General features: G+C 41.9%; 1 protein-coding gene across 7 annotated transcripts in view; it reads right to left on the bottom strand.

Moving 5' to 3' along the window:
• The window catches only part of SMYD4 (SET and MYND domain containing 4), a 45094-nt gene that overhangs the window by 19560 nt on the left and 10790 nt on the right, over nucleotides 1–14744 (bottom strand). For 6 of the 7 annotated variants that reach the window (XM_029928639.1, XM_029928645.1, XM_029928640.1 and 3 more), the window contains exons 3-5: nucleotides 11042–11186; nucleotides 4643–4732; nucleotides 2044–3178 (exon numbers count right to left, since the gene is read on the bottom strand). In XM_029928639.1, the coding sequence (XP_029784499.1) occupies nucleotides 2044–3178; nucleotides 4643–4732; nucleotides 11042–11186 (1370 nt within the window). The remainder of the gene's footprint in view (nucleotides 1–2043; nucleotides 3179–4642; nucleotides 4733–11041; nucleotides 11187–14744) is intronic. The other variant, XM_029928642.1, reaches the window with a different exon arrangement.

Below are 14744 nucleotides of genomic sequence, written 5' to 3'. Positions count from 1 at the left end.
ACTCGCTATGCAAATAAAAACCTGACTATATTGAAGTATCATGTGCATGGAGCAAAAACATTTAGGCTAAGATTCTTTGGCGGTAAGGGACAGGCCCATGAGGGAAAGTGGATGGAAAACTCCTTCGGTCCACATGGCTCTCTATTCTGTCTCAGGGGTCAGCAGGCTATTGTCCACCCAGACAATAATTTCTGTAGTTCTCAGAGCTACTTACATTGATATCTGTTTTGTCTGTTCTATTAAGTACTTTCAGGGCAAAACACAATAAAATCAGGAGTTGGTAACTTTTTGCCATTATAATCTGGAAGCCCCATATACTATTTTTTTTATATTCTCAAAAACAGAACTCAATGAAAATAATATTTTTTAATATGCCAGGGAATGTATCCAAGGGAAAACAAAATTCTGGAAAAACACTCAACAGATGTATTTTAGAAGGTAGCAACGGCTCAAAGAAGCAAATGAAAGCAGAGAAGAAAACAGAGGCTGGCTTGCAGTCAGAGTCCCTCGTATTATGAGATGACCCAGTGCTATTTCTGGATGTTCCATGTGCCTCAGGATGGGAAAGAGAGTCTTCCTCCAAAATGCCTCTACTGAAATGCCTATACATCATAAAACTTGGCAGGTGAACTAAGATTAAAGATAAAAACATGCATACAAAAGGTTGACAAAATTTTAGATTACCTAATGTGAGAAGATCAAAGACCTAAGGACGTATAGCTTACTAATGTCACATTTAATATCAATCCTAGGTTTAGGGAATATGTAATTTTTCTCCTCGATAGGGGTATTTAAAATATTGAGAGAAGTATAATAACCTAAATGAATTGAAAAACAGTGTCTTGGGGTGCCTGGGTGGCTCAGTCGGTTGAGTGTCCGACTTTGGCTCAGATCATGATCTCACGGTTCGTGGGTTCGAGCCCCACGTCAAGCTCTGTGCTGACAATTCAGAGCCTGAAGCCTGCTTCAGATTCTGTGTCTCCCTCTCTCTGCTCTTCCCCTACTCATGCTCTCTCCCTGTCTCTCAAAAATAAATAAATATTAAAAAAAAAAAAAAAAAGAAAAACCGTGTCTGCTAAAATGGAGATCATACAATAGAAAATACTGGAAACACCATCTCTTTTCTAATAGTACCTGCTGTCAGTGCAGTGTCAGCCATGATGCTGGGCACATCCCGTCTCCCCATCCACATGAATAGCCTTAAATAGCCTTATCTATAGGACCTGTTTCAGGCAAGCAGGGTGAGGCTGGTCTGTGTCTAGGGGTGGCCCCTAGACTGTTGGGCACAGACCAAAGGACCAACAGTTCATGGTGGTGTTGTGTGAAAAGCTGTGCTTGGCCAGATTGCTCTCTTGGAAATTTAAAGCAGAAGATTGGGGGAGATCTGTCAATTGGAAAGGGAAGTGACAGAGTGGCTGAGTCACATGAATAAGATTCGGATACCTTCACTCAACTACAGGCCTTCTTCTTTCTACAGTCTTCTTTGATTACTATTTTATAATAACCACACACACCTCTTAGTAATAGGGTTTTTAAAGTATTTTTACAAACACACTATCTTCACAACTCAGTAAAATTAGGTGGGATTGAACTACCCATTTTAGTGGGGTATCTGGGTGGCTCAGTCGATTAAGTATCCAAATCTGGATTTCGGCTCAGGTCATGTTCTCATGGTTTTCGAGTTCGAGCCCTGTGTCTAGCTTTGTGCTGACACCATGGAGCCTCCTTGGGATTCTCTCTTTCTGTCCCTCCCCTGGTCGTGCTTACTCTCTCTTTCAAAAAAATAAACTAAAAAACAAAACCAAACCCCATAAACCACCCATTCTAGAGATGAGAAAACCGAGGCAGAGTGGAATAAAAAAATGTGTTACGGGCACATAGTTTCTCAATGCCATAATCATGACAATGCAAGGTAGCTAGCGGTGTTTTCTCTTTAGACCACCGATGTGACTGAAGGCTACTGTTTCCACTCACAGTTCTTCCTCCCCAGATAGCAGCTACAGCAAGGACAGTATCAGAAGGCGAAACCAGTTTCACTCTTACCTGTGTGCTGAATGGCGGTGACCGCCTGAGCGTTGCACTGCAGCTGCAACATGTGTTTCAGCATGGCCGCTCCGCAGACGGCCGGCCCGGAGCCCGGGACAGGAGGCCCGGCCGCCGGGGGCTTGCAGCAGCTGGCTGCTTCGAGCTGCCTGCACAGCGCAGAGACACTCAGAGCGCACAGAAACCTGTGCTCTGGGCTCTGGTTTTCAGTATGCGGCAAGAGGTGGAAGACGGCATTGTAATTGCTTTCATATTTCCCATTCAGATCACATCCCGGAATGGGGGGTTCCCGCGGATTGTCTCTTTTCTCCCTCTCCCCTCCCAGGTCACAAGTGAGCGTTTGTGCCTGAGCCTCGCTTTCGGGGGAAAACGAGTCTTTGTTCCTAGTCTCACCACAAAGCTTCCTTACGACTTTGCTTGCATCCTCAAATCTAGCCAGGAGAGCAGACCTCAGGGCAATGTGGCAGAAGACACCCAGGGTGAGGAGCAGCCCCCCTAGAGCACACTCCACGCTATGGTACAGATCCCAGGCCCGCTGCAAACAGTCCTGGCTGCAATATTTGGCATAGCTGCACCCGTCACAGGGAACGGGGGCCAACGTGTGCTCTAAACATCGGTGACAGTAGAGGTCCCCATTGGTAACCCTGGTATCCCACTTGCTCTCTGGGAGGCGCAGTGGTGGCATCTCTCCCGGGTGAAGGACGCTCACAAAAGCGTCCTCCTTCACCAAGAGCTCTCCTGGGGGAATATCTTTTGTGGCAACCAGATAGCGGCCCTTTAGGGGGTCTGTGCGTAAGCTGACAGATGACGCCGCGTTGGGGATTTGCCCATTCTCTTCCTTTAGGTCCATATCCTCCAAGGCTTTGGTTAGACCTGCTGGGAAGGTTTCTGTGAGATTCTCCTTTTCTTGTGCCTTCATTTTCAGACGACAGAGGTTTCTCTGCAGAATCTGAAACTGAGCAGCTGCCAGGGTTGGTTTGGCAGCAAAGCTCCTTTCAAGATCGCTGATGGTCTGGCTTGCCTCCTGTGGTCTCCCCAGGGTCACCAGACATTCGGCCTTACGCAACAGCATCTTGGGTTGCAGTGTCTCTGGATACCCGTGCATCTGCGCTCTCATGATGTCTTTAAGACACATCTGCAAACAGAAAGGAAATCCCCAGATGACCCTTGGTCCCTACTTTTCAGTGTCCACTGAAAATCATAACAAAGGAAAGCTAAAAGATTATTAAAGATGGAGCAACTATAACCACGTGCTGATTTCTTTAAATCATATTCTACCGTGTGATCTTGTGAGTGGTTAAGTAATACTTGCTGAGGATATTGTGTTTGTTTTCCTGAATATTCCTGTTTTGAGGGAAAAAAGCCTTACACGTAGAAGCCACACAGATCTGCATTCCACTACGGACTGCACCTTACGGGCTGGAGGACCCTGCGTAAGCAACTTCATTTCTAAGTGTCTTGGTGTTCTCATCTGAAAAACAGGGATAATAACCTCACAGGGTTGTTCTAAGGATGAAATAAGGTACTCACTCTCCTTAAGGCCAAAAAGAGTGCCTGGGGCATCGTTCGTGCTCCACGCATGGTAATCACTGCTGCGGGAAGGGAACTAGAAACACAGGGAATACAGGGAGTTGTTAAGGCTGCACAGTACACAGGCTCTTGCTACCGTTGTCCTTAATTGTCCAGGACTTTCCGCTTAGGGCCTGAGTTAAATTCTTGCTTGTCTCTTTTAGTTCAAAGGGTAATAGGTATGAACTTGTGGTTATTAAAAAATGTTTTTTTTAATGTTTGTTTATTTTTAAGAGACAGAAAGAGAGAGAGTGAGCAGGCAAGGGCCAGAGAGAGACGGAGACAGAATCCGAAACAGGCTCCAGGCTCTGTGCTGCCAGCACAGAATGTGATGCAGGGCTCGAACTCCTGAGCCTCGAGATCATGACCTGAGCCTAAGTCGGACGCTCAATCGACTGAGCCACCCAGTGCCCCCCGAAAGTTCTTAATTGTAGGGAGTATTTTGCATTTCTGTGTTATTCCAAAAATGGATGTACCAAAATGACGTCTGAGAGCTTGTCCTTAGATCTAAACTAGGGACTGAGAAGAAAGCGGCCCGTATAAAGCCCTTCCTCAGAGGCATTCACAGGCATTTCCCGCAAGTTGGACCTGCCCACTCAAATGGCATACTGAGGGTGAGCCTCAGTACTGCAGGGATGATCTTGAACGTGCTCTATGCATTAAAAACAAACAAACAAGTAAATAGTTTGCAAACACGTGGAACCTGAGTTATTATTAGCAACATATGTCACTGCTGATCTCAACACTGAGAACTGCTGACCCACTGGATACAGTCCATGGCCCCGTGCCATGTGTCATGACACTTTCTTGTCAACCAGTACATGATCATCTGTGATAGGTAAAATGAATCAGGAGAGAAAAATGAACCAGGGCGAAGAATAAATTTGGGAGCACACCAATTTTCTTCCAACTCAACCGGCTGCAGCCTGGCCTAGTTTTAGTGCTCTCGGGTAGGAGCAGAGAGCAGGTCTGCCTTCCAGGGGACCCCCTCCAGATCCTCTCCAGTCACACCATGCACCCTGATACTCACTTCATGCTGACCCAGGTGGAAGAGGGCTGCAGAGCGATTGGCATAACACAGTGAAATGTCTGCAGTGTGAGGCCTTGAATGTGATATTCCCTGCAAAACAATGAACCGGTTAAAAGGATTCATGGGAACTAGCATTAAAAAGAAATAATCTCTACACCCAACGTGGGCTCCAACGCACGACCGCCCGACCGCGAGATCAAGAGCCCCGTGTTGCACCACCTGAGCCAGCCAGGCATCTGGAAAAACGAGCATTTCCACAGTTTGTGTTTTTTTCTTCCCTGACAAGGGCTCTGCTATGAAAGATGGTATGAAATTAGGAAAGTTACTGGATCTCTTTGTGCTTCAGCTTCATTTCTAACTACCTTGGAGCAAAGCTGTGAAGATCGAGTGAGAAAATAAATATTCAAAGCACTTGGAAGACAGCGGCATCAGACACTGCTTCAGCCCAAACAATCCTGAAGGTAAACGAGCACGGAGGAACATATCCCAAGCATAATCCTGCACACGACAAAGGGCGAGGGCCACACGTAGAAATTCACAAATGAAAATACACTAATGACACTTATTTCTTGGAAAACAAATAGTTAATTAGTTTGTGGAGAGTAAAATATATGCACACGGAAGCACACAAGGCCTCCTTTCTTTCTACCACCAAACTGGCAAGGATTAATAATTATCATAAAGGCAGTATCTCAAATCACTGGAGAAAAGATAGGGATTATTTAATAAAAGTACTGTGACAAGTAGGAAGAGAAATAAAGTTGGCTCTCTATTTATGATAAACCTTCAATTAGGGCAAATTCCCAATGGATCAAAATCTTAATGTAAAAAATGAAACTCTCAGAGCACTAGAAGAAACTATAGGAAAAATCTAAAGTGATGTTGGAGTTAGGAACCTTTCTAACTATGACACAAAGCCCAGAAGTCACAAAAGGTTAATAAAGTTGAGTATATAAAACATTTCTTGGGGCACCTGGGTGGTTCAGCTGGCTAAGTGTCTGACTTTGGCTCAGGTCATGATCTCACTGTTTGTGAGTTCCAGCTCTACATCAGGTTTTCTGCTGTCAGCGTGAAGCCTGCTTGGGATCCTCTGTCCCCCTCCCTCTCTGCCCCTCTCCCCTCTCAAAAATAAACATTAAAAATTTATTTAAAAAACACATTTCTTTACAGCAGAAACCAATAATATCAAAAGCAAACATTGAACTGGAAAAAATATCTGTAACTCATATCACAGGCAAAGGGTTCATTTCTTTACTTTATGAATAGCTCCTACAGATCAATAAGATGATGACCAATAATTCAATAGGAAAATAAGCAAATGATATGAATAGATAGTTCTAATGGGAACTAGAAATGGCTCGTAAACATGAAAAAATGCTCAGCCTCATTCATAATCAGCAAAATGCAAATTAAAACGCTACTGGACCTTGAAAACATTATGCTAAGCAAAATAAGCCAGAAACCAAAGGAAAGTATTTTATGGTTCCACTTACATGAGGTACCTGGAACAGACAATATCAAGAGAGACAGAAACAGAATAGAGGTTGTCTGGGGGGAGGGGGAGGGAGGTATGGAGAGTTACTGTTTAATGAGCACAGAGTTTGTTTTGGTTGAAGAGAAGGTTCTGGAAATGGATGATGATGGTTGTGATGTGGGGAAACAAAGGCAGAAGAAAAAAATTAAAATTTCCTTACTACTTACTGCCCATTGACATGTCTGGAGATGGGCAGAGTGACCTTCTACTAGGAACTGAATTGCCTGGATATTAATATTTTGCTAAGGGCAAAAGGCTTAGCTTAACATTAGCCCAGCCTCCAGGACCCTGTAGGTGTCCTTTACCACATAAGAATTCCTTTGGAAACTTCCTTTATCTGAAGCACCTCAAGATATATGTTGTCAACCATCCCCCAAGCCTATGGCCCGCTGATACACATCTGAAGAGTCTCGTGACTAAGGTTTTACTAAACAATAATAAATGACCTTCTCCTAACAACAGCTAGCCCCCTCAAGGCCCTGGAAACCTTGCTTCCACATTCCTTACAGACTTACTCTACCCCGAGCCCCCTCCCAACTTGGAAGATATATAGTCAAGTGCTGCTCACAACCCCAATGCAGCTCTCTGCCCACGTGTCCGGACCCCGAGCTTTAATAAAACCACCCTCTTTGTACTGAAGATGCCTCGAGAATTCTTTCTTGACCATTTGCTGCAAGTCCCAACACTTCCACATCAGTTATACAGCCTTGTAAATGTACTTAACGCCACTGCACTGCAAACTTAAAACTGGTTAAAATGGAACATTTTATGTAATGCATATTTCACCACAATAAAAAAAAGTTTCCATATGATAAATTGGGAAAAAAACCCAACTGTACTGAGAAACCATGTTTTTTAAAAAAAATGTTTTTTATTTATTTTTGAGACAGAGAGAGACAGTGTGACGGGGGAGGGTCAGAGAGAGAGGGAGACACAGAATCTGAAACAGCCTCCAGGCTCTGAGCTAGCTGTCAGCACAGACCCTGATGCGGCGCTCGAACCCACGGACCGCAAGATCATGACCTGAGCCAAAGTCGGATGCTTAACTGACTGAGCTACCCAGGCACCCCAACCATGTTTTTTTTTTTTAATGTTTTATTTATTCTTGAGAGAGAGAGAGAGAGATGGTGTGAGCAGGAGAGAGTCAGAGAAAGAGAGAGAAGGAGACACAGAATCTGAAGACAGGCTCCAGGCTCTGAGCTAACTGTCAGCACAGAGCCCGATGCGGGGCTCAAACCCACGAATTGTGAGATCATGACCTGAGCCGAAGTTGATGCTCAATTGACTGAGCCACCCAGGCGCCCCACGAGAAACTATGTTTCAGCTATCAGATTGGCAAAGAGAAATACGGCGGATAGCACATGGAGTTGTCAAAGGAGTGGGGAAATGGGTATTCTCGTGTTGCTAGTGGGAATACATGTTGGTCTCATGGTTATGAAGGGCAAGTTAGCAATATATATATATGTATTTCATATCCATCTAAATCATTTATATCTCCATTTAACCAGCAACTCCTAGGGATTCATCCTACAGATACAATCTTTTACCCCAATGATAGGTGCAAAATAACATACATGCAATGTTTCTCAACATGGAGTTGTTTCAAAACGCAAAAGATAAGGAACAACTTGGATCAATTACATATTGATCTATAAGATGCTGGTTAATTATACATCCATATAAAGTAATACTATGCAGCTGTAAGATTCAGGAAGCACTTAATGTACTGAAGTGGAATGATCTTCAAGATATTATTAAGTGAAAAATAGCATGGGGCGGAACTGTGTATATTCATGTAAAAAGCGTATGTGTGTAGGGGCGCCTGGGTGGCTCAGTTGGTTAAGCATCTGACTCTCGGTTTCAGCTCAGGTCATTAGCTCATGGTTTCGTGAGTTTGAGCCCTGAATAGAGCTCTGTGCTGACAGTGTGGAGCCTGCTTGGGATTCTCTCTCCCTCTCTGTGCCCTTTACCTGCTTATATGTGTGTGCATTCTCTCTCTCTCAAAATAAATAAACAAGTGTATGTGCATGCAGGAATGGAAGATTATGTGTATTTATTTATATATGCCAAATACCTCCGGAAAGATACATTTTACAGTGTTGGGTTCTGGTGTTTGGTAAACAGGAGATAGAAGAAATAGACTACGCTGTGTATATATTCTTGTACCTTTTAAATTTGAACTATATAAACACATTTCCTATTAAAAATAAATGGTTAAAATGATAACAAGATCTTAAAAATTAGTATTGCTTAGGATACAGAGAAATGAACATTCCCAATTCTACTAAAAGGGTTGTTAACTAATTCTTTCCTAGAGAACAATTCAGCATCAAGTATCAAAGGCCTTTAAAAATGTACATTTAAGTTGACCCAGCAATTGCTCTTCTAGGAATTTATCTTAAAGAAATAATCAGATGTGTAAAAATATTTACATAGAAAGACACTCCTTGTAGCTCTGTGATACCAAGCAATCTGTCAACATTAGGAGATGTTCAATCAAGCGTAGTTCTCTGTAATGGAACACTAAGCTAGCCATAAAAAATCATGTGGTAGTGGAAAATTTAATAACATGAGAAAATGGCCACAGTAAATCATTGAGGGAAAAAAGCAGATTACAAAACAGTAAGTGCAGCATTATCCCAATTTTATAAAAGAAAAACATATTTTCAGAGGAAAAAGTGTCTGGATGGATGTAAGCAAAAATGTTAACAGTGCCTACCCTTGATTATGGGATTTTTTTTTACTCCTCATGCTTCTCTATATTTTCCAAGTGACTTACAAAATATAGTACTTTTATAATCAGATGGAAACAATAAATATTATTTTAAAAAAGAAAGTAGTAGCTTTGTAGAATATTGCAAAGTACCATAATCCCCAAAACACTAACTTCATGAAACAGGAAGGCTCATCTCCCTTCACATCCAGAGCAAACCTTAACTTTCTGTCTGATTTCCCTTTTTATTTTACTTGTTTTTCTTGAACGGCTTCCCATATGATCACATTTCTGATGCACATGCATAAAGTTGAAGAGATCAGCTCTGTAAAAAAGAGCTATTAAGCCACTTATCAATGGATCATTACATCTAATGAATCTTAATTCTTCAGCAATCACGAATTCACATTATCCAACTCAATACTTTATGTTATAACATCACAAAGCAGGGCTTTCTCAGTTACAGAGGCTATTGGTATAAGTCTGATAGTTGCTGGAAAACTAATTCCAAACGTTAAGCTTAGCCCTGTTAAAGATTCAGAGTAGGGGTCTACCCTTCAAATTTACACTCATTCTCTTGATGTACAAGATCACAGACGTGGTGAGGGGATTGACACATGCTTGCTTTGAGCCCATATTTATCTCTTAAACATTTTGGATGGAAGTAAGTCTCTTGGGATCTTGTTTCAGTTTCTATGATGAGCAGTGGGTTGTTAAAAGCCACTCTTCCTTTTCAAAATCTAGCTCAGTGAGGCTTACTGTAATTTTATGTTGCTTTTTAAAGTTTATTTATTTATTTTGAGAGAGAAAGTGAGAGAGGGAGGGGCAGAGAGAGAGGGAGGGAGAGAGAATCCCAAGCAGGCACTGCACTTTTGGTGCAGAGCCCCATGCAAGTCTCGATCTCATGAATTGTGAGACCTAAGCTAAAATCAAGAGTCATGCTTAGGGCGCCTGGGGGTCTCAGTCAATTAAGCGGCCGACTTTGGCTCAGGCAATGACCTCACGGTCCGTGAGTTTGAGCCCTGCGTCGAAACTGTGCTGGCAGCTCAGAGCCTGGAGCCTGCTTTGGATTCTGTCTCCCTCTCTCTGCCCCTGCCCCACTCATTCTCATTCTCTCTCTCTCAAATAAGTGTAAATTTAAAAAAAATAAACATAGGCATACCTCATTATAATGTGCTTCACACACATGGCATGTGTGTGTGTGTGTGTGTGTGTGTGTGTGTGTGTGTGTGTGGTGTTTGTTTGTTTTTACAAATCAAAGGTTTGTGGCAATCCTGTATTGAGTATGTCTCTCAGTACCATTTAATAGCCTTGGCTCACATTGTGTCTTGTGCTACATTTTAGCAATTCTTGCCATATTTCAAACTTGCATCATTATTATATCCCTTATGGTGAGCTGTGATCAGTGATCACAACTTGCTGAAAGCTCAGATGATGGTTAGCATTTTATTTTTAGTAATGGAGTACTTTTAATTTAGGGTGTGTACATTTTTTTTGGCACAATGCTATTGCACACTTAATAGACAATAAATAGTATAGTGTAGAAATACACCAAAAACCATAAACCAAAAAATTCATTTGGCCAGCTTTCCTGCGGTATTTACTCTATTGTGGCCTGGAGCCAAACCTGCAACATCTCCTAGGTATTTCTACATCTGTTGACAACCTTCAAAATGGGGTTTAAGTACACTGTGGCAATTGGGCTTATTTTCCTGTTCAGCTGAATCTAAATCATACCGGTTTAAGCGAACACCGCGGCTCACCAAACACCTAGCTGGCCTCTGAATTGGGACTATCAAACCAACAGCCTCACCAGGCATTCCGACACCACTGGCACACAGTTCGATGACAGCTGACACACGCAGGCAAGGCAGAGGCACAGGGCCAATCAGCCTATCGCTACAGGGTATTGGAGGGAATTTGGGAATAGAAGTTTCTTGATAGAATTCAGGACATGTAACAGAAACTACCCTTTGTTTTGGCATATAACCAGTGGCAGCATTCTGCCAGTTTTCTTTTTCAAATTCGACTCACAAGTTGTAAACAAGGCAACCACTGGCTACACGGCTCAGCCGGAAGGTTCTAGCCTCTGAAGAACGACCCGTCGCTAAATCGTTGAGATTGTCCCTCCTGCTGAGCTGCGGTGCCTTACCTTAGAGTACAGCGCTGCGGCTCCCCTATAGTCCTTCCGCTGAAATTTTTTGTTTCCTTCTTCTCTGTAGAAAAGGGGAGCGCTGGGGTCCTTTTCCACAAGGTAACCTCTAGAGAGATTTTGTAAAAACATCTCATCCTCAGGTCTTCACGAAGAAAGAAAGAAACCAAAAAAGCACACGTTTGTTATTTCAAGGTAAGTGTCTTAACCGCTGCACTTGAAACGTTGGGAGCACCTCCCGGCCAAACACTGGGACAGCGAGGTTGTCTGAATCATGTACTGTGAACGGGGTGGGGGGGCAGCGGATGTTGTGGCCTCAGATACCAGAATTTCTTTCTAGAGGACAGAATGCTAATTATTTGTTGTGTAATTACCATCCCTTCAATAATGCATCATGAAAAAGCTTGGGTGTGGAGAATAACATAACACATGGTTTTGTAACAGAGTATTCCCCACTTAAACTGTGTTGAAAATACTTGAGTGAATGGCTGACAGAAGGAGGAAAGAGGGGGGAAGAGGGAGGGAGAAGGAAAGAAAGAGAAAATGAGAATGAATCATAAAGTAAATGTGGTAAAGTATTAACACTTGGGGAATCTGAAAAAAGATAACTGAAAAGAAAATCACAGGCCCAAAATGGTGTCACGTGTTAAGGACCCAAGTCAGTAAACCAAGACTTAATACATGAGCTGACTGCAGTTGCAAAACCCGAGAAATGGAACCTTTAACCTCAAGATGGGAATATACTGGTCAGCACTAGGAAATTTATTGATAGTCCCTTTCCATTCCCCTTAAGAGGGTGACCTTGCTTAAAACAATGGATTCTTTGCTAATAATTTCCTTTTTTCCCCACATTCTCTCTACATTTACTTTTTTAAAAGTTTATTTATTTGAGAGAGAGACAGAGACAGAGAAAGAGGGAGACGGAGAATCCCAAGCAAGCTCCCACTGCCAGCACAGAGCCCCACAGGGGCCGGAAACCATGAACTGTGGGATCACCACCTGAACCAAAACCAAAATACGTCCAACCAACTGAGCCACCCAGGCACCCCTAATGTTTATTTTGAAAGAGAGAGAGAGAATGAGGATCTCAAACAGGCTCCAAGCCGTCAGCAAGGAGCCCAATGAGGGCTCAGATCTTATGAATGTGAGATCAGGACCATGATATGATGACCATGAGATCATGACCTGAGCCAAAATCAAGATGGGGGCACTCAACCAACTGAGCTACTCAGGCACCCACTCCTTCTCTACTTTTTTTTTTTTTTAATGTTTATTTTTGAGAGAGAGAGGAGAGAGAGAGAGAATGAGCAGGGAAAAAGTAGAGAGAGGGAGACACAGAATCTGAAGCAGGCTCTGAGCTGTCAGTGCAGAGCTGGGTGAGAGGCTGGGAGATCATGACTGGAGCCAAAGTCAGAGGCTTAACTAACTGAGCCACCCAGACGTCCCTCTACTTTTAAAAACCTTCCCCTTTCCGTAGCCCTTTGGAGCTGTCTTCTACACGCTAGTTGGGATGTTGCTCAATTCATGAATCAATTAATAAAACCAATTAGATCTTTAAAATTTTGTTGGTTGAGGGGCATCCGACTTTGGCTCAGGTCATAATCTCACAGTCTATGAGTTTGAGCCCCACATAGGGCTCTCTGCTGTCAGAATGGAGCCTGTCTGGGATCCTCTCTCTCCCTTTCTCTGCCTCTACCCTATGCTCGCACAGGCACATGGACGCTCTCTCTCTCTCTCTCTCTCTCAAAAATAAACATTAAAATTTTTTAAATAAAAATAAATAAAATAAAATAAAATTTACTTGATTGGAGGTACTGGGTGACTCAGTTGGTGAAACATCTGACTCTTCATTTTGGCTCAGGTCATGATCTCACAGTTTGGAAGTTCGAGCCCTGTATGGGGCTCTGTGCTGTCAGCAAAGACCCTGCTTGGTATTCTCTCTCAATCTCTCTCTCTCCCTCTCTTTCAAAAATAAATAAATAAATCGAAAAAATTTTTGCTTGATTGAATATTTGTTATTTAACAAAGGATATTACACAGCAATTCTTTGTACTATTTTTACAAATAATTCTGAAATTATTTCAGCCTGAAAAGTCTAAGTGTCCGACTCTTTGGTTTAGGCTCAGGTCATGATCTCACGATCTGAGTTTGAGCCCTGCATTTGCTCTGCGCTGACAATGTGAAGCCTGCTTGAGATTCTCTTTCTCATTCTGCCCCTCTCTTGTACTCTCTCAAAAATAAATAAACAAATATTAAAAACCCCACAAACACACACACACTGGCAATGGAGAATACACCATTCTGCCAACAAGGAGAAATAGAATATCCTAGACTCTCTCTTTAACTGTGGAGTCAGAAAGTAAAATATGCATAATGTGAAAAATAAAAATTCTCTTTTAAAACATTTTTTTCGGGATGCCTGTGTGGCTCAGTGGGTTAAGCATCCAACTTTGGCTCAGGTCATGATCTCACAGTTCGTGGGTTTGAGCCCTGCATTGGGGTCTGTGCTGACAGCTCAGAGGTTGGAGCCTGCTTCAGATTCCGTGTCTCCCTCTTTCTCTCTGCTCCGCCCTCCTCCCCTGCTTGTACTGTCTCTCTCTCTCTCTCTCTCAAAAATAAATAAGCATTACATTTGTTTTAATTTTTAAAATACTTATTTATTTTGAGAGAGTGAGAAAGGAAGGATGGGGGGGGAGGGGCAGGGACAGCAGGAGAGAGAATCCCAAGCAAGCTCTGTGCTGTCAGCACAGAGCCTGACACGGGGCTCAGTCTCACAAACCGTGAGATCATGACCTGAGCCCACTCAGCTGAACTGACTAAGCTACCCAGGTGCCCTGAAAACTTAAAATTCTCCTGAGCAACTCTTGGGTCAAAATCAGAAGTGTAGAATGTTTTTCAAATTTTTGTTTCAGAGACCCAGAATAAGAAATATCCTTTACACTGTGATTCAGTAAGATGTGTCTGTACATATGTATTGAAATCTCATTAAACATTATCTTGACTACATAGGAGTTAATGTCAAATATTTTATTAGTATTTAAATACAATATAGAAAAATATCAAAATAAATAATACAAAAAGAAAAATTAGAAATTTTAATTTAAAAAATTAATTTAAAAATTTTAATTTAAAAGTGTGCTTGCCTGTTCTAAATTTATTCCAGTCTAAAAAGAATATGAGGATAATACCCTAAGCATATCTGGTGAATCAGAGTCTATTCTTTATTTCTGTTTGGTTTTGTTTTGTTTCAAATTAGGTTAAATCTGAAAATCCTAGTTCAAGCAAAAAGATTGGGGTGAATAATAATTATAGCAAAACTCTTCTTCCCTAACAATGGATATTCTTTATCTTAATCCAAAATGATGATAAATTCAATGTTGTGTAATTGTTCTTTAGTATAATTAAGAACTAAGCTGCAATAATTCATTCTTTTCTTCAGGTGCAAAGTTAACTCAGTAATTGATTCAAACTTTTGAAAAGCAAATGGATGGTCTTTTTCTTTTTAATATTTCAAATTTTCTTCTGGAATAGTATGATAAAAAATGTGAGAAAGTGAGATAAAACTCTCTCTCTATGTGTGTGTGTGTGTGTGTGTATACACACACACACACACACACACATATATATATACATACATATATATATCTATATATACATACATACATATATATATATATCTATATATCTTTTTTTACAGAGAGTG

This window comes from Suricata suricatta, chromosome 17 (assembly GCF_006229205.1).
Source record: "Suricata suricatta isolate VVHF042 chromosome 17, meerkat_22Aug2017_6uvM2_HiC, whole genome shotgun sequence".
Lineage (NCBI taxonomy): Eukaryota > Metazoa > Chordata > Mammalia > Carnivora > Herpestidae > Suricata > Suricata suricatta.
This window is presented reverse-complemented; position numbering and strand designations above follow the sequence as displayed.